Source organism: Epinephelus lanceolatus, chromosome 23, assembly GCF_041903045.1.
Source record: "Epinephelus lanceolatus isolate andai-2023 chromosome 23, ASM4190304v1, whole genome shotgun sequence".
Taxonomy (NCBI): Eukaryota; Metazoa; Chordata; class Actinopteri; order Perciformes; family Serranidae; genus Epinephelus; species Epinephelus lanceolatus.
The window spans coordinates 17,939,843-17,964,023 of NC_135756.1; the positions used below are offsets into that span (position 1 = coordinate 17,939,843).

Sequence of the window (24,181 nt, forward strand, 5' to 3'; positions counted from 1 at the left end):
GTGTGTGTTCGAGTCACGCTGATAAAACAGATCTCAGCAATGTAAGACATGCTGATGTAATCGTGCAGCTGCAGTTCTCATCATTTATGGTACATTAAAGCTTCGGAGGTGTGAGCGAGCATGTGTTTGGAAACAAGCTGCTGTGAAAACATGCAGTTATAAACAGGTCAAGGTCAGGTACACATGAACGTATTTATCCTTGGGAAGGCCGAATATCTTCTCAAGGATAGAAAAGCAAACCTTCCAAACCAAGGACCTTTTCAGGGAGGGTTATTTTTACTGGTCATGTGTATCTCCAGGCTTAGGTTGTGGTTATGGTTCATGTTTCATAACTACACCTGCACACTTCTGCTCCTGTTGCCATCATGAGAATTTCCTCAAAATTTAAAAAAGATTTATGTCTGAGTTTATAGCTCTGTAGTTGCAGTGTTGCAGCCAGTAAATCTATTCCTGATTTATCAGAGAGAAGCATTTCATATAACGGTTTTTGTTATACCAGAATTTATATGACACTTAATCAGTTGTACCTGCCAAGGTGTTATTTGAATTGTGCATGGCCCCAAAATTATGATTATGCTTCTGCACAAAAGTGGCAACAGTTATTTTGACTTGATTTTGGTAGAAACTTCCCACCTTGCTCCTCAACACTGTTTGTCAAGCTTGAATTTTCAATGAAGTGATACTGTGCTACATTTCCCTGTAAAGCAGAAGATAAACTGTGAGGTTGTTAGAGAATGATAAAGAGAGAAAAAAAGGGATTGTAAGTTCTCAATGGGGAACGTTTCTACTTCCTGTGTGTGAATCTCTTGTTCCTGTCCTTGACACCTCTCGTCTCTAAGCAACTCACCATGACAGCATGTTGGCAGCTCCTAACTGGCTGCCGGTGTTAGTAGATTCAGTATTTTAAGGCCTTGATGCCACGGGTAACTTGTGACAGAGATAAAGCAGCAACAAACGTCATCTTTGTCTTTAAGGCAGAGTTGCTTTGAATGAGTGAGATGCAGTGATGTACTATGTCCGCAGGATGGTTTGTCTTCTAAAGAGGATTGAACTTTTTAACCTTTTGAACCTTTTAACTATTAGATTATGCCTCCACTATAATGTTTTTTGTCCAGACAGTCAGGCCCAAATTAGTCTGACTCACCTGATGTAGACTGTGGCTCCAAGCATGGCCAACTATTCAGGCCAGCATTCTCCCCTCCTTCTGCTATTTGTGTGTTAATGTTTTCGAAATTCCCTTTGCTACGGGAAATGGCAACAATCTCAGAGCTAATATCTTGCACACTGAAAATGATATGCACATTTGGATCACATAATAAGGCCTACCTGCTTTGCTCTTTCAGTGAACTGTTGTAAAGACCTACAAGGAATAAAACAACTTGGGAACGCACCTTGGAAAAGCCCAGACTCTGTCTTGCAGGACTCTTGTGCCTGATGTGGCTCTGTTTTCTCTCACAACCAGTCGGAGTTACTCTTTGCCACATCTTAGGATGATGCCTGAATACGATCCTCTTTGTGTCAGGGGTCTGGTCAAGGGCCTTCCCAACTTCCTGCTAAATCAGCAAATTTTCTGTTGCCACTGTCAATGGAGCCGCTCTCTGCCTGGCGAGTCGCCAGGTTAGCATTAGCTAACATGGCAGCAGCGCTACAGCAGTCCCACCGAACTCACACTGACACCTAAACAGCTCGACTCCGTTGTTAAACCCTTAAATAACTATTTGATAATGTTAGCTGTGTGATGCTAACTGTCACTGTGCATGTTTCCTCCAGACACTATTTTGCGAGAGCACCATCGCTGCATCCTGGGCTTTGCACCGCCCAAGGCGATTGTAATTAGTTTAGAGAAACGCTTTTTTCCTGCTATTACAGAATGGTAATATGGTGAGACCTTTCTCAAGTGCTGACCCAGCGCTGTGGAGACAGGTCTGGCTTTGCAAGACTTGCTTTGGCTGTGATATGTACAATAAGCCAAAATTTTACTGCATCTAGTCTAGTTGCACAGGTTTAAAGCCATTTTCAACATTTATTGGTTATATTATGGGCCTGTATTTTTTATTGTTTGGGAAATTGCAACACATTATATCACTGAAACTATGGTGTTGTAATGGTTATAGTGTCTGGATTTTTTTTCCTCTGTTTTGTTTTGTTTTGGTTTTATTAGTCATTTCAAATTTGAGGATAAACAAACTCATGTAGACTTTTTCTTTTCCCATCTTTTCTTCTCCTTCTTGCTGTCCTTCTTCCGCTATTTATCTACCTCCCCTTTATAACACCCCCCCTCTCTTTTTGTGTCTCTCTCCAGCTTTGTCCCATGAGTGAAGATATCAGACCAGTCCAAGGACTCCAGGTTTTGTCTCATCCAGATTCGGTCATCTCCATCCATTTAGTCTTCTGTCAGTGAAGGCCGGGCCAACGTTTCAAGCTGGACGGAGGAGAGACGAGTGGGGCCGAGGGCCCGGCCTTTGTGCTACGACACAGAACTTCAAACCTCATCGAACACACGACAGATACAGCGCCTACAGATCCCATGAGTCCCCGGGAGAATGCAGACACGCCCACCTCAGGTTCTTCAACCAGTCACCTCAGCACCGCAGAGTGCCCCACCCACAATGGGGTGAGTATCTAGCACACACACACACACACACACACACACACACACACACACACACACACACTAGCTGTAATCTGGTTGGTCGGGGCCATGTGGCGCGGTATGGGTCGACTGGTCACACAGTAAAACTATCCCACAAAAACACACTCACCCTCACATGAATAATTAAATCAGTGTTGTTAGCAGGGAAGTATTATATTCTGTAACTGATGCTGAACAACAAAGTGTAATCAAGATAATAACAGAAGCATAAACATAAACTACATACTTCGTTTCGTTGGTTCCTTTCCCAAATTAAAATCTGAATCAACACATCTTGACAGCTGCATGAATGGGACTTGATTCTGCTTTTACATATGTATATTTGCAAAGCAGCCTGTCATACACGTGTACACATATGCTGCACACACACACACACACACACACACACACACACACACACACACACACACCCACACACTAGGCCTCTCAAATGTTTGTTTGAAACAGTAATTAGTATTACGGTTTAATCACTCAACCACAGTCTGTTGCCTTTGTGTGTGTACACGACATGTTTTAGCACCAGTTTCCCTTTGACGAATAATATTTGAAAACAGATCAAAAAGTAGATTGAACGCTAATTAAACATTAGAAGATAACTGAGCCTCACTTTGAAAATGCATTTAAAAAATAAGATCAGATTTAGTTTTAAAGTCTAAATAGACCACTTTTCAACTTGTAGTATTGTTGGCGCCACTGTTGAAAAACCAAATCACTTTACGTTTGTTCTCAGAGCCTAACAGCTACCAACAACACAGGGCCCACTGCATTTTGTTTTCTTACTTTTTCTCTACCGGGGGTAGTAACTACAAAGAACTTAGTTTGATACACTTTGGTAAAACAAAAGCTATCCTCTTCCCGTTTTGGGTGTCCCATGGTTGATTGACTTCCTTTGTGCAATTAAGCCTTCATTTTCCCAGGAGATTGAACTCTGGCTATGAATGTGGGGCTTATAGTGAACTGATCTAATCGGCGTTGGTGCCATTGTTCTATAGCTATTACATTGTACAATCAACATTTACTTCATAATAATAAGTTAAGGCGAAAACTTGTCTAATTGCAGTTTAAAGTTGGTGGTTCAGGAAGGTTTTGGGACAACATGTGAGACATTGGTGAGTGAATTATCCTTACAGCCTTGAGGTTAGAGCGTGGATTTTAACTTTTTCAATCCTGAGATGTTTGGACGGTCTGACCTTTTGGGCGACTGATCGTATTCTTGGCCTTTAAGCCTCTTACAGTTGATCTTTTGTTAAGAATCTGGGTGAATTTTTTTACAGCTTCTTTCGAATTTGATTAACAGATTAGTTCAGGTGTCGGAACTAGTGTTCCTCAAGTAAGAATCGTGGCCATTGTAAAGGCCTATTTTTCATCAGTCATGCTTATATTACCTCTTCGGTTAGATTACTGTATTTCTTTGTATGGGTTTAGAACATCCGTCTCTTCGTCTTCTGCTGTTATTACAAAATGCAGCTGCTTGTCTTCTAACTGGAAAAAGAAACTGTGACCACATAACAGCGATACTGGCCTCCCTACACTGGCTTACTGTCTGTCCCACGATTGATTTTAAACAGGGTGCCTTCACCTTATGGAGCTGAACTTTTGCAGTCAGTGCACTGAGGTCGACCAGTCAAAGGCCCCTGGATGTTCCCAGAACCAGTCACAAAAACTGAGGCCACAGAGCCTTTACAGCGGCTGCACCTACACTTGGGAGCAGCTCACCTATTCAAACCAAAACTGCTCAGACTCTAGAAACCTTTGAGTCACTTTTTTTGTTCTTATTTGTTGCTTTTATAGTCACTTTCATTTCATTTGTGGTATCTTGAGCCTCTTCAGCATTTTGGTCAGCTTTGGGTGTTTTTAAAAGTGCCATACAAATAAAGTTTGACTTGACTTGACATATTTACAGTTCCAGTGAACAGCAATAAAATGCTTAGCAGAAATATTGTGCTTATGACTACCCTGAAAACAAGCATGAAAACTTGATTAAATAAAAGTACATGAAGAGCACAAGTTAGTCATTAACAGAGGAGAAGACACTCAGTTGACCAACACTGATCTGATAAAAGCTAAAAACAAGCACAAGCATTAAATGCATCTATCTGTGAACGACCACCATAACGAAGCAGCTGGATGTTTAGTGCTTTGCTCAGGGGCACTTAGAAAGAGTTGCTGAAGGAGAATAGAGCATCATATAATCAGTTTCTTAGGTTGTACCAGCAGGTTTTTGGAAGTTGATGTTGCACGGTGTGATCGTGAGCCTGTTTCCCAAGCTTTTCAACCTCCGCTACCTCCACTTATTATCGCCACCCTCGCCACCTTCAAGGCTTTTTCAAACTCGACGATGAGTCACTCTGTGCTGTAGTAATTAACAGTGTATTATGATGGGGTTGGCTCAGCTTCGCCTGATGTTGGGTTTTAGTTCCACTCGGAGTCTGAAGTGATGTGGATATTGAATGAGCGCAAGATTCATAGCCACTAAAAATAAGCCTGTTATGTCTATATGCAGACGTCTTCCTGGAAGGAAAGCAAACACATTACCCAAAAATCTGTGATTAGCATCCCATGAAGGCAATCTATCGAACTGATCAAACAAATGTGCCAGACAGTCTCCCTCAGAGGCATCACTTGTGTTCCCGTTTAGACAGTGTGTGTGTGTATACACAGACAAAGCTGCCGGTCTGTTGTTCAGTGTGAAAGGCTATCAGCATGCAGCCGTTGAGCTGTAACACAATAGTGTTCGTGTGTGTGTATTGTGTCTGCTCGCGTGTGCCCTTTTTACCTGCTGTAATACAACACGGATACCTGAGAGGACGCAAGGGGCCCCTCGCCCCAGTCAACGAGGGCAGGCTGTCTTGACACCCCGCAGGCCGCCCTTTGCATTTTTCAGCATTTTGGGGAGGTGTTAGTGTGTGTCTCGAAATGCATTTGTCCGTGTGTGGCTGGGGTTTGCCACCAGATGGGATGGGATGCCTCTCTGTCACTTATTTTGGCAGTTTTAGCTTTATTTTTTGTCTTAATATTTCATTTCAAAGGGTATAGGGAAGATTTATTTTTTTATGAATTTTTTGTTTGAAAAACTATTGATTTTTTCAAGTTTCCTGTTTTTCAGACCTTTTTTGAACTAGTCCCCATGAGATGCTGGTGTTTTCCTGATAACGCCCCGCAGTTGCACAGAAGAATTTGGAAACAATAGCTGTTTACCTGCCAACAACAATCTCAGCCTGCTTAGTGCGACATATTTGATAGGGGAATTTGGTGCTCGGGATTGTTCCAAACAGACCGTTACAGCTGAAACATGTCATAATGATGCCTCTGAAACACTTTTGTTTTCAGTTTATATCTGCATTGGTGATCTATAAGTGCCAAACTTTCAGTGTCATTATAGTTTGAGTGTCTTTTACAGATTGTTTTAATTCAGTTTAGTTCATCAAGACAAGAAGAAGTTAAGATGAGCTTTAGGCGAGTCGGTTTCAATTGAAAGTTTGTGCTAATACAACTAATGAAAATTAGATTTCCAGGAGAGCAAAGAAGAGATCCTGCTGAGAACTAAACATATTCAAAGAACTCAATAAAGTCAGATCAGTGAGTTTTACCAGAGAATGAGGGGACCGCTGTGCTTTTTACACCAAACAACAGATTCCTCTCTGTAAACATGCACCTCAAACTATGAAACAAACAAATACTTGGTGCTCAGCTGTGGAATTTTATTATACACAAACACAAACACTTCAACCACCAACAACAAAACAAGGGAAATACCAATAAACCGTGAACAAATACCAGCGAACAATGCTCGAGATTTTGGACCTTTGAGTCCTCTGAACATCCTCTCTTTGTGTCAGAGGTTTTTATGGCTTTCATGAATTGACGCCCAGCCTCAGGTGGATCTCACTTCCAGTTTCACTTCCTCTTATTGTACCTGTCATCATCAAAGTTATTCTGGCATTGTTGTCACTGTAATACATTAAATTGTTAGACACTATAGGGAGAAAGGTCAGTAGTTGAAATGCTGATGTGCCGCCACAGTGTAAAGGAGAAGTTTACTATATTTTCAGTCATAAAATGGAACAGTGGTATCAGTCTATCCATCAATCTAAAGCCGAGCTCAGACCGAAGGTTCGTGCAAGTTTCAGAAGTTTCAGCAGTGTGAACTGGCCTGTCTCAGCTCGACTGAAGACAGCTGATGATGTTGCCTGCGACTTGTCAAGTCACCAGTGGCTGATTTTAGATCTTAAGGCACGTCAAGTGTTTCAAAAGCCAATCACCTTGTCGCAAAGTCAGCTAGTCAAGTCAGTTCCAAACTGTCAGCTGGTGGAAATGGCAGAGTTTTGGACAGAGGAAAGATCAACTTGTTCAAAGGAACAGCTGTGTATGTATGACATAAGCCTTAACTCAAATTGAAAATATATTGTATAAACAAGCACTGACGGAGTTATCAGTGCTAGTTATTTGAATTATTGTGGTGTATTAATGATGAATACAGTCCATCTGAAGCATAGATTGTTTTTTATTTACATTCCACCATCACCTCATTGATATTTTAGTAATCTACAAACTATATTTAGCTACAAAAAAGCCTGAAAAAAATAGAAGTTAAAGCAAAAGTACAGAGTTTAATCGCAGTAAATGTAATGTGCGCATTGTAAGAAGTTGCAAGTTTCAACTTGTCTAGTGAATTTTTGGTCTTAACTGGGCTTAACTCATGGCAAGAAAGTGAATAAGCTTATTTCCTCACAATGTTAATTTTGCTTCCCTTTATCCGCATCATTCTTTGTATGGATTTAAAAAAGGAAATCAATAAGGAATAGTTGATAGTTGTCGATAAATAGTTTGAGACAACACGCTACACAAACAAGCAGATTTTAAAAACTCCCTCAGCGTGAGCTTTTAAAATCTCCCAGCACTGCAGGTGATACCCAGCCCCAATTTGACGTCCATTCTCCCTTCCAGTAACACAAGGAAAACAAAAAACAACTCTTGAAGTTGCTTCAGTAAATGCAGATCCTTGATTTAAGCCCTCCAACTGTGATCAGTTTGATAAAAAGTCCTTGTCGCCGCACTAATGTGGATTTTTCATGCCCTCTTCATGGTCATGGACGAGAGCAGAGAGTACAGTTTGTCTGAGCACAGTGTCTGTTTTTTTAGAGTCGGGCATGTGTGCGTGTTTTTGGAATACGCTGTCTGTTTTTGAGGGTCTCTGCGTGTTTTCCAAATTGGTCCCAAGAGAGCATTGTGCATGTGCAAGTCACATGTTGAGTGTGTCCATGCTGTGCTGTGCAGGGGTTATGGTGTACAAGGGTGAGCTCTTCCCTCTTTGGCTGTTATAAGTTCACGCTCTGCTGTCATTGGTCCGCAGTTTCAGCTGTGTTCCTGTTGGCTGGCAGATATTTCCTGGATCCCGCCCTCCACCAAACTGCCAGCATGTGACTTTGTTTACATTTGAGTCTAAAGTTCAGTGTCTCACTGAAAGATGGAAGACTGTTCCTTGAACGTCTCGCCTCTCTTTCTCCCTTCTCAGACTTATCTTCCACAAGCTGACAGTCGAGCTCAGCAGAACCAATTAGAGTGAAGGATCCCTCAGAACACACACACACTGTTCCAGGAGTGTGTGTGCATGTGAACCATCATTAGTCAGGCGAAAGTCATTAGCCAGGTCTACATACAGAATGGTTAATGAGTCTGAGGGGAGCTGGATATATGTTTTTAAGTATGCGTGTGAGACAGAGGGAGAGATTGGTCTTCAGGGGCTTTTAAGAAAAACGGCCTTATTTAATCTTGAGCAGACCGGTTTCTCGAGGGATTTCCCCATTCCTCTCTTGTTCTCATGTCTGTATATCATCCGAGACTGGCTGCTTAGTGAATGCTTATGTGCAAGGTGTTGGAAGTCTCTGCGCTGTCATTGTCTCTCTTGACTTTGTACTGCAAACATCCTCTTCCTGTAAGACTTTCCTGGGTGCTTGATCCATCATGTGGTTTTCTAGGTGTAATTGATGTGCTGCTGCTGTGTTGAGCTGGTTCGTGTTCTCACGGCAGCATTTACAAGCGGACCAGATCAAATGCCTTGCACAAGAAAGCGGCTCTTGATTGGTCAGAATTTGCATGTGGGAAAAATCCAGGAAGTAAACAAAACGTTGAAGAAGAGCACACTGGCAAGATAAATGTGACACTTTCTAATGTCACAATGGAGGGACAACTATGCAGGTTGATTTTAGCGCTGGTCATCGTGGACTATATTGCTGTCATTGTTCATTTTAGTCCATACAGTTTGAAAACAAGGCACGGCTCCAACTAGCCACGATAGCGATTTTGGGGCTGTTTCTGGTTAAACAAAAATGTCTTTCTCTGTATGGATGCTCTCAACAGTGTTGTCAGACTCTTAAAATAATCATCTGAGCTTGTCAGTGGCAAAAACAAGCACCTTTTAATGGACGTAAATTGACGGTGCAAACATCCCCCAATTAGTTACATTGCTGTTTTGCAGCTGCAGCGCTCTCACTCTTGCTCAGTACTGGGCCAATTTCAAAAATTGCTCCCTGCATTTGTCACTTTGACACAAACACATGGGAAAATAGAGTCCAGGTTGAAAACTACGGATGTGACCCCTTAGTACAACGCTAAGTCTTTACAATACTTTTTCTTTTTCTTGTTTCCCGATGTATACACACCATACCTTTTTGTGGTTTCCGTAGCCTTTATTAAGTTATTAGGCATTCATCCTAACTTAACTTCTACCTAACTTTTTCATCCTAACTTTTATGAAGTTATTTTTAAACAATATTACACTGTCCTTAATAACAAAAAGAAAAAGTCTGAGTAATTGTCACAATCAGATTGGTTGCAGACCTCTGTATTCGTATCATTTCTCTGCATGTTTCCTCTTTATTGTGCAGCAGTCAGTGCTAGATTTGAATATGGCTTCATGTGTTAAAGCAATATGTTTACAAGCCTTAAGCAGATATCGGCAATATAAGTTGAGACACACTGTTTCACAAGTATACTTACTAAGATTCTCTCAACCTCCCCCTCAAGCCAAATATGTACTTTAATAATGGACTCTCTTTCCTTTTAACAGGTTGAATATGTTATCAAACCTTTCTGTATAAATTTCCGGATTCTTATAGATTCCCCCAGGCTTTTTCCAGGAAATCCTCTCCTAGAAAACTGGGGACTGTGCGTGCTCTGCTAAAGTATGACAGCAACAGAGAAGATGATTACCCAGCACATGTGACTGTGGCTCTGTGCCAGACAAACAGCCCGCCTTGCTGTGCTGGCCCCCAGACTGTTTTAGTCATACACGATGAGCTCTTAGAGTCAAGGGTGGACACTTCCCAAAGGGATGGGATCATATCCTTTACCACACACACACACACTTTGACACAGAGCGAAATCCGACTCCTCAACCTCTGCCTTGATAACTTGTTGAAGACTAAGCAGCTGAGTTTGAGTCACGTGTGACAGACAGACTGCATTGGTCCAAATAACGTGTCTAAATGTAAGCACATGAGTATGTTAGGGCTAGCCCGCACTTCCAAGAACCATAGCCAAACATACTCCTACAGTCCTCCTGTTTGTATCTCCTCTCTACAATGTTATTAGATCTGATTACAGCAAATTCATCTGAGCAGCCAAACCTTCTGTATCACCTGCTGCTAAACCTCAACACTGTGGCTTTCATAGTCTGGATTGAGTTTAGTGCAGCTGAACAGATGTTTCACAGGAGAAAATCAGTTTCTTCTGTATTTGTCGGGCTGGCAGCTGGTCATTTTCAGTACTGTTTTTTCCTCCAAATATCTACAAACACCCACAGCTTCCTCTTTACAGCTCATCCCTCTGTGTTTAATGTGGCACAAAGGCAGTCCAATACTGTATGTGCCATATTAAGCACAAATATATTTTAAATCAAAGCAGGAAATCACTCTGAGGCAGAATTTACCAACTGTTTTCACAGTTTTTAATAACTACATGTCATCGCTGTCCTGTGAAAACCATGGTTCTCAAAAAGCTTTTTATAAGCTAAGAAAAACAAGCTGCAGTTTTCACTCCCAAACCTAAGACCGAACTGTAAGTGGTGCAAGTTGCAAGTGCTTTATCATATTTAAGGCTTTGAAGGTTCTTTAAAGGTATACGACGCCAGATTTGTAGGTTACTGTTTTCTAAACACAACATTGAAACTTGGCCCCTCCTTCCTACACTGCTTGTGCGTATGGACGTTAAATTTGTTGTGATGGAAAAGCCAATACCTCATCAAGCTAACTAAGCTAACGGCTGACACCCACCTGTCCAACAGAAAGCAGGCCAACTGTTTGTCACTCTTCATATCCATCCTGTCCTTCAGTGCTGGCAGGTGAAAGTAAAAGCCAGATTTACTCTCATTTTGGAGCAAGCTTTGTCTGCTTGAGGTTTCGCCTAGTAGGGCTGGGCGGTATGGCCTAAAATCAATATCACGTTATTATTTTGGGGGGATGTGGTGACAGTATGATATTGCGGTATCGTCTTCTCTCTTTTTTTTACACCTTAAATAAAACAATTAAAAAAGCCATACAAGTCTAGGATGGAAACTATTTACTGTCGGAAGTAAAATGGTTGCTAATCCATGTATTATTGTGTATAAAACGTTATAGAGTATGTCTAAATGTTAGAGGGAAGAGGGAGGGCAGGTGGCTCCTGGGCCCCCTTCTCCCGCGGGGTTGGGTTTGGGGCGGTCGGCCAGGCCACCTCCATCACGTAGCGAGTACTGCGGTATGACGGTCACCACAAAAGCAGTACCGTGGCTCATGTTTACTGTCGTAAGTTACCATCACCGCAATTACCGCCCAGCCCTACATCTTAGTATATTTGTGTTTTGGCATAAATAAGATCCGCCGCACAGCATCTATTTAGGAAGAAAATACATCACTTTTAAAGGTTGTTCGCTTGCTAAACTTGTTATTTCCTTTATCAAAAACAGTGGTGAAGAACACCTGGAGCAACTGTGAGTTGAGTTTAAAGGAGCAGATTGCAACCAGCTGAGACTTCTCCTGGTTAGAATTCCTTCAGTGTTCATTGAGGATTTTACTGGGAGCTGAATTATCCACAGAGGTCTCTTCTTCTCGCAGACAAACAGACCTGGGGCCGTATTCACAAACGTTGTGAGAACACTCTCAGAGCGCTCCTAACATAGCCTAAAAAAAATTAGTAAGCAACTCTGACCAAGGAAGGGACAGAAACTTTTACCTAAGTGAGAAGGTGTGGTTGACCCTGTTGCTAGGTATGATGCACTAATTTAACAGATGTGATTGGTTGTCACAGACAAAACTTCCTATGAGCCTGCAAGGTGTGGACACCCAGTGGAAATGTCAGCGTTAGTGTGATCCAAGTCATCATTGCTGCACTGTTGCATTTTTCCAGTTTTTCATGTGTCTTAGTATTGTGATCATTTTATTTCTGGGGTTACAGCATTAGATGGGAAATGTGTGCGTATCCCTAATGAGATCAACCACACATAGTATCCCTGCACAATCTAATCATTTCATTTATTCACTTTGATCCAGAGTCTTTGTGTTTCCACCATTTTCCCCTCTGATTAAGAAACTCTTAAGCCTCTTAAAAGTTTTCGTCTTAGGAGCTCTTTTAAGGTCCAAGATGCTCTGCGAATAACTTTTATCTTTACAAGGACTTAGTCTTAACTTTATGGGGAAAGAAAACATCAGAGTTCTAAGAATTTTCTAAGAAGTTCGTCACTAGGAGCAACTCTTAGTATGAGGGATCTTTTTGAATATGGCCCTTGGTGATTTAAACTGGTAGAAACACTGAATAAAGCAGTTGTACTTTTAGTGAGGGGCTGCTAACTAAGGTGACTGACGCGAAAATGTGGATAGCCCTATCTGGAGCTAGTGTTAGGTTTGTGTGTTCTGGGCTACTGCAGACACATGGCAATCTCTGTAGATGAGGACCTGCTCCCTAAATAGAGATTAAGGGCTCAGTCTAAGGTGACAAAAACACAACGATTCTTACTTTCATGTGATAACATGCTAAAAAAAACATATATATTCTATTCCAATTCTGCCAGTATATCCCCTTAAATCCTCCACACTGGACCTTTAGATTAAAACTAAATTGTGACAGACTTGTTTATTGCATGCCAGATAATTGCCTTTTAAGTTAGATGACAAGTTGCGGAGAGGAAATGTCTGGCGCGGTGTTAACTCCACATAAAACACACCGAGGCTAACTGTTAAGCTACATTACATCACTTTTAACAATCTGCAACACTTTCATGTGTTGTTCGCTACCGATCCTGTTTGTAACCAGTACTGACAATGTTACCTTCCCTTCACCTTTCTCTCCTCTTCTCCGCTCCCTGTGTGTGTGTGGAGGGGCTCAGGCTGTGTGCCACTGCAGACTGAATACAGGGGAAACACTGAGACTTAGTGTGTGTCTCATTTTCATAAGCTCTCCTTCTCTTCCTCACAAACCCGACTTACTTATCACAAACAAATGTTACTACACAGCAGCCTGTTGTGGTTCAGTGAAAATGTGGTTTCCAGTGAGAAGGTGTCTGATCATAAATCACCTGAACGTACAGGTTTGTAGGCTAAACGCTTCCCATCCATCTCCACCTCTCTCTCCCTATCTGTGCTGCCTTCTTTTTCCTACTTTATGTGTTAACTAAAGCGGTGTAACACACTGTCCTCTATCCCAGTTTGCTCTGACACCATGTGCTGTTACAGCGCAGTAGCTGCTGTCCTCTTTCCCTGCATGCATTGTGTGCAGTGAGTGTATGGTGTGTATCTGAGTGTATCATTAAGTGAGGGTGTCGACATCTGTGCAGGTGTGATTGTGTGTCTGTGTGTGATTTAGTGATAGTGATAGCATCTTGAGTACACCTAGAGGACAACCTATTGTCCTCCCTACACACACACACACACACACACACACACACAAAGGTATTCACACCCTTCAGGAATAACCTCAACCTCCACAGTGAGACTGGCAGCTTACACCTCCATTACATGCATGCATGGGCACACATGAGAGGCTATTACTGACACACACACAAAGACCGCAGAGCACACGTGACTACTTGGCAGTCACCCAGATACCCTCTGCTCACATAGTATACTCAATCACTGATGCTCACACACACACACACACACACACACACACACACACACACACACACACAATCGATGGCAGGTGTCACCTTTATCTCAGCTTTGAAACTGTGGATTTATGGGAATGTGGTTTTACAGTTGCTCACCTTCAGGTGTGATCGCCGTGCATGTGTGTCCCATTCTTACTATAAAAAGCTGCAGACTGAGATTCATCCTCATGCATGATTAAGCACAGTCGATACACTCACACATGTCAGACTAACAGACTTCAGGAACCTGAAAAGTGTTGACTGTCTGCAGACTTTGAATGACATGTAAATGTCCACATAAGAGACGTCACGGTCAACACACACACACACACAGGCAGGGGGACGAGGCAGTTGGAGTGTATTTTGCTGGTGGGTCTTTAAAAATGGGTTAGTCATGCATTATATATACAACAGGACTTCTCTGTCTTTCTCTTTCTGCTCTTGTTCACCGGTCTATCTCGCTGCTTTTTTCTAATTTTCTCACTCTTGTCTCCCTTTTGTTCCTCCCTCCTCCTCTCCCACCTCGGGAGTAATAAAAAGAACAGAATCTTTTCTAATCACTTCCTTTCAGCAGAACATGGCATGTGTGTGCGTGTGTGTGTGTGTGTGTGTGTGTGTGTGTGTGTGTGTGGTGAAGATTGTGTCTGTGACGGCGTGAAAGAAATGCATATTTTGTGTTTACACGCCTCTTTGTAGTGTGCCGGCACATTATCAATTCCGTCCACCTGAATCCACACACATCATCACTGTGTTTTTTTTTTTGGTGTGTGTGTGCATCAGTGTGCACTCAAAGCTGTGTGTGACCGTTTGTTTGTGTGTCAGTTATGATGAATGGCTGTGTATTTATCACAAAGCACAAGCCATATTAATTCTGTCCCCGGCTCCCCAGCTGTGACAGCTATTGTGTTAGATTGAATTCACACTGTCTGTCTAATCTTCCGTTTATAAATGGGTAGAGAGTGTCGACATCTGTTCAATCGAAAATCAGCTACTTTTTCCTAAAATATACTGTGCTTTAATTTTTGCTTGTTATAATTCTAATGACCTGAGTAGGCTGTATACAGCGAGAGGAGAAACCCAAATTCACACTGATCAGTGTTGTAATCAATTCACTTCAGTCTGTGCATGCACACACACTCCTCTATTACTTGTTCATGATTATATAGGCTCTTTAAGATGGCGCTTCCCAACAGAGGAGTACAAACTACCCCAAGAATTTAGGCGTCATGAGATGATTAATATGATGCAAACATTTTTAGTTTCTGTAATCATTGGTATTGTGTTGTGGAAAACTGGTCAGGTTTACCCTTTCAGTCATTTCATTTTGGGGAGGGAAGTCACACATGGGTTAATCCATATCAAAGAGGACCTTTCATGCTCATTTTCAGGCTCATACTTGTATTTTAGGTTTCTACTAGAACATGTTTACATGCTTTAATGGTCAAAAATACTTTAATATCCTCATTCAGTCTGTGCTGAAACACCTGTATTCGCCGTCCCCCCTCCTGAAAAAGCTCAGTCATCTTTGATTGGTCAGCGTTTCCAGGTTGTTACAAGCTGGCTCTTAGGCTGCAACAAGGAAGGGAGAGTTAAGCTTATTTAAAAAATATTAAATAACCGAATAAACATGGAAGTCAGTAATCAGTCATGGGTGTGTGGAAATGTGTGTAGACAAAGCAAAAGAACAACAGCTTCACCGTGAGGGATGTCTGCTGGAAGGTGATGAGCTTTATATCATGAAGCACACTGGCCCAAGTGTGGCTCATGAGGTAGACAACGACCCTGTGCCTTGACCCGCGCCCTGTAACACAAAGAACAGCCAGGAAAATAGACACCTCTGGTGGATCGGAGGGGTCGTCACAGGGTCTTTCACATCTCAGTGCAGTGAGTCAATCATTGTAATGGAGAATAGCAGCACTTTCTATCGTGAAAAATCACCAATGAAAAAACCAAGATTACTTTTCCCTGATGTTAGCATGTAGCTACATGTAGCAGTGTACTTGTAGCTCGGGAATGACCATTAAAAACCATCAATAAAAGCATCTTAACACAGTTAAACATGTTCCAGCAGGAATATGATCCGAAATGGTTCATGTTCATGTTTCATGTTTCCCCAGCCATTAGCATGTAGCCTCATGTAGCAGTGTAGTTTATGTAATGTAAACACTTGCAGCAGCGTGCCTGGAGCAGATTATTGTGTAAAGAGATCTGTCATGCGCTGATATCAGCTTCTCTCAAAAGTAGAAAGTAGAATGTATATGATAGAAAATAAGGAAAGGTGTAATTGGTCCCCTTTAAATCTAAAACAGAGGGTCACAAGATCCGTTTCAAGGGGGCGTAAGTCCAAAAGGTTTGGAGCCACTGCTTTAAGACACTGTTTATTGTCTCTGTAATTATTTTAATGTAGAAAACATGAGAGAATTATCTGATATGGAAATAAAAGCACCTTGCAGGTGTCTTAGTTCAATCATCCGTCACCTTGCAGCACACACGCTGTCACACTGACAATGTGTCTTGGCTGTTACTCCGAAATATTGTGCCGTGATGATTGACTGATCAAATTTATTGCTCACAGGCAGTTTAAAGAACCAACTTGAATCCTGGCCCTGCAGCTGAATGAAAACATGGACTGTTGCCCGATACGATAACATGATTCCTATATTTGTGTTTTCTTATGATCACAAAGCAGAATCCGTGTTTGTCAGCAGCAGGTGATGCAGAATGATCACTGATGAACCTCAAAGGAAGTTCTCTTGTCATGTTGAATTTCATTTGCATGTGAGAGCAGTGTAAGCTGGGGGATCAATAACATCACACACACTCGTGAAGGTGGTATCATGTGTGTGCAGCAGGTTCATATTAAAGGAGTGACCTCGGTCTCGCGGTCTCGCACTTGCCTTGTCTTAAATCCCTCTGTCCTAACAGCGTGTCTGTTTTATTTCTCGTCAGAGTGTCCCAGAGTGCGACGAGGAGAGGAGAAAAACTGAAGAGGATGACAGAGGAAGAGGAGAGGAGAAGGAGGAAGAGGATGAAAGGAGCAGTGATGAAGGCTTTATGGGGATGACTCCGCTTTTGCAGGCTCACCACGCCATGGAGAAGATGGAGGAGTTTGTACACAAGGTAATGAACACACACTTACTGTACAGACACGCACACACAGGTGCATGTGTATTTGGTTTGGAGGATGTTTGCCGTGCACTCTGCCCCTTAACTTATCTATACAGACGCTCTGGAGTGCCACACCTTTAAATTCACCTCCCACTTAATTTGTTAATCTCCCTGACAGTGATGCTGACCCTACAGAGATATCAACCAGTTTACTAGTGATTAAAGTGTTTTACTGTGTAGTTACAAAGTGCAAAGTTAATAAAAAAACAGCACATTATAGGCTTCTTCTTCTGCCGCCCAGAACCTCTTTATGTTTAGATGGATTTCACAATGAATTCTCAGAAACCAGTTTATGTCTTGTTGAGGTCTTTTTTTTTACCAACTATGTGTCAGTATTTCGAAATTATAACGAACAAGCAGGCAAACATTAAGAGTTGGTGTCTGTTTGTCAGATGACATTGCTGGAATGTGGGCTCATATGGACTCAATAAAGCAGCATGGGCTCATACACACACACACACACACACACACACACACACACACACAGGGTCTGAAATTAACTTCTTTTCAACGCCTGCCACATTTCTGCTCTGCTTATTTTTTGTACTGTGTTGCTTTGCTAGCATTTTTTTTTTACAAACCAAATCCACCGGCACCGACGCCTAACAATGATGTGTTGTAGTGCAAAACATTTTAGCCACATAAAAAAGTCCCACCTAAAAAAAGCAATATAAAAATCAATGTAAGTGTGCAGTATATTTGGAATATTTTAACAGCTTTACCTTACACACTAACTGATGGAGGGAGCCGTAGATAGAGATAACAGGTTCAGTTCCCTGTCGGAAAAGTCTTTCTGACAGCAAAGTAAAGATGTGAAGATATTCTAAATATATTACACGCTTAAACTGATTTCTTAGGTGGATGTTTTTATAGGTGGCTAAGATCTAACCAATTGAGGCAGCGTTTGCTCAGCGTCGTTTGATTTTATGTACATGACGCAGGGGATTTGCACCCAAACGTTCCTGTAAACAAATATGGTTATTCAGTCTGTAACATTTAGATCATTTAGACATCATTATTCAGTGTTTGAGAAACATAACATGCACGATAAATTCCAGTTTTCAAATGACTCTGTAGCTTCCAGAGTAGCTCTATTTTTCAGGGGTTGGAGGATATTGTACACATGCACATGCATTCGTAGATGCGCCTGCCTGTATGTGCAAACAAATGCTATCAATACATTTCAGTTCATTTAGCTTGGGAAACAGAGACATTCACGATTACAAGGTTTTTTTTAAATGCTCTCCAGGGTCAGGAAGGACATCTACATCACTCTGTCTCTAATTTGACCACATGCTTACTATGCTTTGAGCTACAGAGTGCTCCAGGGATGACGACTTTCTCCAGGCTCACCCAAGTTAGCATCGCTTTGGTTCCCTCGTCAAATAGCCTGTGGGATTTTTCCCTTGGATTTTGGTTTATCGCAGAAAATAAGCAAACATTTATGACACTTACATGTGATGAACTCCTCTTTTATGATTTTTGAAGCCTAAATGCAATCACCACAAGTAAGAAGCTACTGTGAGGCTAAAAAACGAACTACACCACGGTTGCATGTCTTAATGTCGCCCCCAAAGCACGGCTGTAATGACATTCTGTAGTCTCATTTAGCCACTTGTTAGCACCCACCTTTTGTAAGACACATACAAGCTTCAAAATTCTCGAGTGGGGTATTTACTGATGTGTTTAATATTGTATAACAAAATGTGACAGTCTCTTGAGCCTGTGTTAACCACAGACCTTAAGACGAGGGAACTGTGAGTGATAAAATGCTAACTCATTTTGGGGTTTTGGGACTCTTTTCTGGGGCACACTGTTCCCTCAGTCAAAATCGACACGAGAGGTAGTTAGCTACTGAAGTTGATACCGTAAACTAGTAGATTTGAAGCTCTTTTCAGACATATACTAACAGTTCTAGATGTTGTTTTTCTGTTGTGCATTTTTCCTCTTTACCAAAGTGGCGGATGGCCTGACGATTTTACCCTCTATTGCCAACTATTTACCCACATTTGGCGTATGGCGGGTGCTAATTTCAGACCCTACACACACACACACACACACTGTGAGTCTGCTGAAATTGCAACCAGCAGGTTGTAAATTAGGGAAATTAATCACGGGAGAGAAACTGTCAAAGGCTTCTCTCTCTCTGCTCTCTCCATCAGGGGTGTTTGCAGTGTCGGACTTCACTTTATTTATTTACATCTCTTGACCCCAATACTGTTCATCTGACACTTACACTACACACACTGTACACAACTCTTACACACACACATCCTATTTCAAGGACACTCGGTAAACAACCAGCTGCTTCTCATAAAGGATGATTTGATCAGGAGTCATTTTTTAATCAACATATTGCATTCACACCAGCCTTGAGGTTGTTTTTCTCAACTTCATTATGACGTTATTATCCATGTCCTTTATTAACCAATCAGGTGTGGGAGGGCCGGTGGCGCGTCATACCTCACGACGTGCTCCCCGATTGGCTGAAGGACAACGACTTCCTGCTCCACGGCCACAGGCCGCCCATGCCTTCGTTCCGCGCCTGCTTCAAGAGCATCTTTAGAATTCACACAGAGACGGGAAACATCTGGACACATCTGCTAGGTAACACACACACACACACACACACACACACACACTGCAGAACATTTCAACAGGAAAAACAAAGGGACTCATTTACAATGTTCATATTGTCAAGTTTTGAAGTTAACTTCACTTGACAATAATGTTCTTAGCTGGTTCACAGACTGAAACAACTGATGAACAAGAGCTCAAACACACCCACACACACACACACACACACACACACACACACATTACAGACACAATGAGGACTGGAGACGGGAGATAGTCCATTTCACAAAGATCATTTCAATAGCGACACGCATTAACAGTGAAATTATAAACATGTTAAAAGAGTTGGTGTTACGTGAAGCACATTTTTTATGAGAACGCCTTTCTTCTTTTACAGTCTGAAAGTGCGTTTGAGACAGCACTCAACAGACTGGGATGTTAAATCCCATATACATATCTTTCTTTGCCATTTAAATTCCTTCCCTGAAGTTTAAAGAAGTGCCTCTGCACCTCGTTGGTCAGGAGAAGTAGCTCACAATCTCAAAATCTCAGTTTTCTTTTTCTCTCTCTTTCGATGTTCTGCCTGCAGCTCTGAGTTCCTCGCATAAAAAGGCAACATTTATACTTTGCCACATGGATAATTGCAATCAGACACACAAAAAAATGTGAATTGGACTCAGCTGCAAAACTTTGAGGGTGTGTTTGTGCTGAAATATCAATAGCACAGTGTCTTTTGTGATCTGGACCTTGAGACGGGACAGATAGAGGCTGCAAGTGATGTTCAACTTCAAGCAGCAACAATCCATTCTTTGTGCCATCAGTGTTTTTTGTTCCTCTGTATCTGTGATCTGTTTCTTCACTTATCATCTTATCCTTTAGTTAATCTTCATTTCAACTTCTCCTTCTCCTCCTCCTTCTTCTTCTTCTTCTTCTTCTTTAAACCATTAAGCCATTAAGCTAAAGTATCTTTTCTTATCTGTAACTTCTGAAGAGCCAGTTCAGTCTTCTGATCATAGAAGCAGCTGTGTGACTCTCTGCTGCCACCCAGTGGTTAAACAGAGACACTGCACCTCTATGAATTTGCGATACTAGTGAGATTTTGTCAGTAATGCAACTAATGCTTTTTATCTTTTTCTGGTCTGTTTGATTGGATCAATAAATGATGTTTTGTATGTCTCTACTTAGGCATTTAAAATTGGCATTGATTAGCCAGTTGTGATTAAGTCAGTGGGGGAGAGCAGTGTTTGTTGGGTACATGTTTGTTGTTATTTATCTTGATTAATATTTAATGCTCTGTGTTCCTGTCTCTCTCCGAAGGCTGTTTGTTTTTCCTCTGCCTGGGTCTGATGTACATGTTCAGGCCCAACATGTCGTTCGTGGCTCCGGTCCAGGAGAAGGTGGTGATCGGGATGTTTTTCCTGGGAGCCATCCTCTGCCTCTCCTTCTCCTGGCTCTTCCACACAGTCTACTGCCACTCTGAGGGCGTCTCCAGAGTCTTCTCCAAGTAAGACGACGACCTGTAGCCTCACAGATTTCACTGTCTTAAGCTCCATGGGAGAAAAATGTCCTTCAGTGTCTGTAATCGTCCACTCTGTGTGTGTGTGTGTCTAGGTTGGACTACAGCGGGATCGCCTTCCTGATCATGGGCTCATTCGTCCCGTGGTTGTACTACTCCTTCTACTGCTCCCCTCAGCCCTGCTTCATCTACCTGTTCGTGGTGTGCATACTGGGACTGGCCGCCATCACTGTCTCCCAGTGTGACTTCTTCGCCACGCCGCAGTACAGAGGAGTCAGAGCAGGTAGAGTCAGATAGTGACATGATATAGATCTTTATTTTGTTTTTTAAAGCTGCTCTAATCAAGCAGCAAGTTTACTTGGTTCTTGTTGGCCAAAAACAAATCTTTACAAGCAGGTTCAAGTACTCACCATCTCTTTCCGTCTGTGTCTGTGTTCAGGAGTGTTTGTAGGTCTGGGTCTGAGCGGCGTGGTCCCCACCCTGCACTTTGTCATCAGCGAGGGTCTGATCAAAGCCACCACCATGGGCCAGATGGGCTGGCTGCTGCTCATGGCGACGCTTTACATCACTGGAGCCTGTCTGTATGCCGCCCGCATCCCCGAGAGGTTCTTCCCCGGCAAGTGTGACATCTGGGTAAGTGACTAAGAAACACACTTGGTGCAAAATAGAGAAAGCTAAAGCTAACTCACCTAAGGAGCTCTTTCTTGGTCACATTTTTTCTTTCTTTATGTCACTCTGGTTCTCACGCCAGTTTAATTTACTCTTCTTCTCTGCCTGTCTCTCCTAGTTTCACTCCCACCAGCTGTTCCACATCTTGGTGGTCGCAGGGGCTTTCGTTCATTTCCACGGCGTCTCCAACCTGCAGGAGTTCCGCCACAAGGCAGGAGGAGGCTGCGCCGAGGACGGCACTCTCTAACGCACAAACACTCTGACTCAGTCATTCACTCACACACATCTTTTGGGGAGGCACTGGTTCTAACAATATGCACAGAATTACACACACACACATAAAACCTAAGACGCACGCTCTCCCCCCTAAACTGAAGGCCGACGCGGCGTGTGCGGTGTGTGTCTGTGTGCGTAATACACAGGACGGCCTCCCAGGGGGCACGACTAAAACTGACTGACGAGGGGTGTTTTTGTTTTCTCTCTGTCCCTCTGTCTTTCTGTCTGTCCTTCCCCACCTCCTCTGGCTCTGTCGCTTCAACTCTAAAACTTCCAAGACGGCGGGTTTTATAAAGCAGTTTCTGAGACTCTCCAGGAAGTATCTCTCGTTTGTTCTGCGGTGAGGTGTTCAAACACCTCCCTTCAATAATGCTATGTTTTCTTCTGTGTTGAGTTGCGACATTTAAGAGTTTATTGGTTTGATTTGAAACGAAAGCAGAATTGTGGCTTTTGGGGGTGTGTTTTTTTTTTTTTTTTTTTTGCTGAATGATGTTTTCTAAGTCATACTTTAGATCATTCAGTTATGACAAAAAGAAAAAGATGGAGTGGATTTCTTCCATGGTTGTGGAGGCTGCCGGGGGAGATGTCGGGATCTGGGGTGGGCAGAGGGTTAATAGTCACTTTTAAATGAAAAAAAAAAAAAAACTTTTCCATGTAAATAAGATTTCTAAATTTTGGGTTATAGATTTGTATGAAATATATATGAAAAAAAAGAACAAAAAAATGTTATGATGGCAAGAATAAATAAATAGATGATGAGTCAACTGAAGATGAGGAGGGGAGGAGTGCAACATGTGGTCTGTATGTGCAAGGACTACAGGTGGAGGCAAGGAGGAGATACACAGCACAACATCTGATCTTACCAAACAAACAGCGCCTTCTGGTGTTTCGTCTCCAGTGCAGGCAACACAGAGTCACTTCTCCGACCTAAAAAGTTTTTCCACTTTTGTGTCGACGCTTGCCCTCGTGTGTGTCTGGCGTCACAGAGCTGCAGCACAGATCCCAAATCAGGCCTCGTGAATTTAACATTTGTGCTTAAAACCAAATCTAAAATCAAGAATTTGATCAATAAATAAATAACGTAGCCATTTTCATTTCTCTCTGTACTGTAAATTAAAGATACTTTCCATGTCACCACTATAAGTTTATTCTTTTCTACGACATGCCCTTAAATAATTTGTAAAAACAAATCAAGGATGACGATATTTTTTATAAATGAGGCCCCAAATACAGTTCATCATTGTCATCGTCCTCCTCCTTTGGACACTTTGTCTGAAAACATGTTTTTCTTTCTGATTGGATTGTATTTTAATTTATCCACTGCTGTTTTTTGGTAATATTATTATCGCAAGCTTTAATTTCTCTCTTTTTTTTCCTTCTCTGTTATTTACGACTGTTTTCTCTCATTTAGCCACAGATCATCTGAGGTCAGGGCGCAGAGGCCAAAGTCTCTCTCTGCACTGACCAAAGCAAAAAAATAAAAAAACAAGTCTTGTCTGAAGATCTGACAAAGTGAACAACTTTAAGGGCACATGAACCACCTCAGAGGTGGAGACTTCACTTGGAGATTTAAAAAACAACGTGAACTTTTTAAAAGATGTGTTTCCTGGTAAAAACCAAAATCTGGCTCCAGCACAATGGAAACTCTTAAATTCTGAGCGGATCATAAACTATACGTCTATGATTGTTTGAGATTAAGGTTTGCAAGTTTCTATTTGATGGCAGCTTTTTTTCTGAACAGGAATTTGAACACAACTTTTTCTTTTCTTTATTTTCTGTTTTATTTTATCTAGTTTATATTAATTTATTTCTCTTGGGGAGCGCATATTGTCTGTTGAAGCACACGTTCCGTTCTGATGGGAGTGTTTGATTGCAATAGACCTTTATATCTGCTGTATTGTTCTAATAAAAAGGTTTTTTGAATCGGTCACTTTGTCTCGGTAGTTTTTATTTTGTGCATGACACTGAACCATGACATAAAAATACATGATCTAATGCACTTGTCACCTGGTGGTGACTATAGTTTGCCATAAAAAAAGTGATAAAATAACATACTATATGATAAAAAAAAAATCTATTATCTATCTATTATTTATTCATGGTATAGTAGTTTATAAAAAAAAAGTCATAGCATAAAAAATGTGATTAAAAGAACATGATGATACAAAATGTCAAAAAATGTCAGTAAAGTACGCCATAAAAA

The 24,181-nt window shown here is 41.7% G+C and overlaps 1 protein-coding gene across 3 annotated transcripts in view; it reads left to right on the plus strand.

Annotated features, from left to right (window-relative positions):
- Positions 1–23,905, plus strand: part of adipor2 (adiponectin receptor 2) — a 41,711-nt gene extending 17,806 nt beyond the window's left edge. For all 3 annotated transcript variants that reach the window (XM_033614942.2, XM_033614943.2, XM_078165050.1), the window contains 7 exons: positions 2,303–2,614; positions 16,722–16,892; positions 19,376–19,547; positions 20,835–21,021; positions 21,129–21,316; positions 21,473–21,666; positions 21,821–23,905. In XM_033614942.2, the coding sequence (XP_033470833.1) occupies positions 2,528–2,614; positions 16,722–16,892; positions 19,376–19,547; positions 20,835–21,021; positions 21,129–21,316; positions 21,473–21,666; positions 21,821–21,949 (1,128 nt within the window). In that variant the 5' untranslated portion in view covers positions 2,303–2,527 and the 3' untranslated portion in view covers positions 21,950–23,905. The remainder of the gene's footprint in view (positions 1–2,302; positions 2,615–16,721; positions 16,893–19,375; positions 19,548–20,834; positions 21,022–21,128; positions 21,317–21,472; positions 21,667–21,820) is intronic.
- The last annotated feature ends 276 nt before the right edge of the window (positions 23,906–24,181 follow it).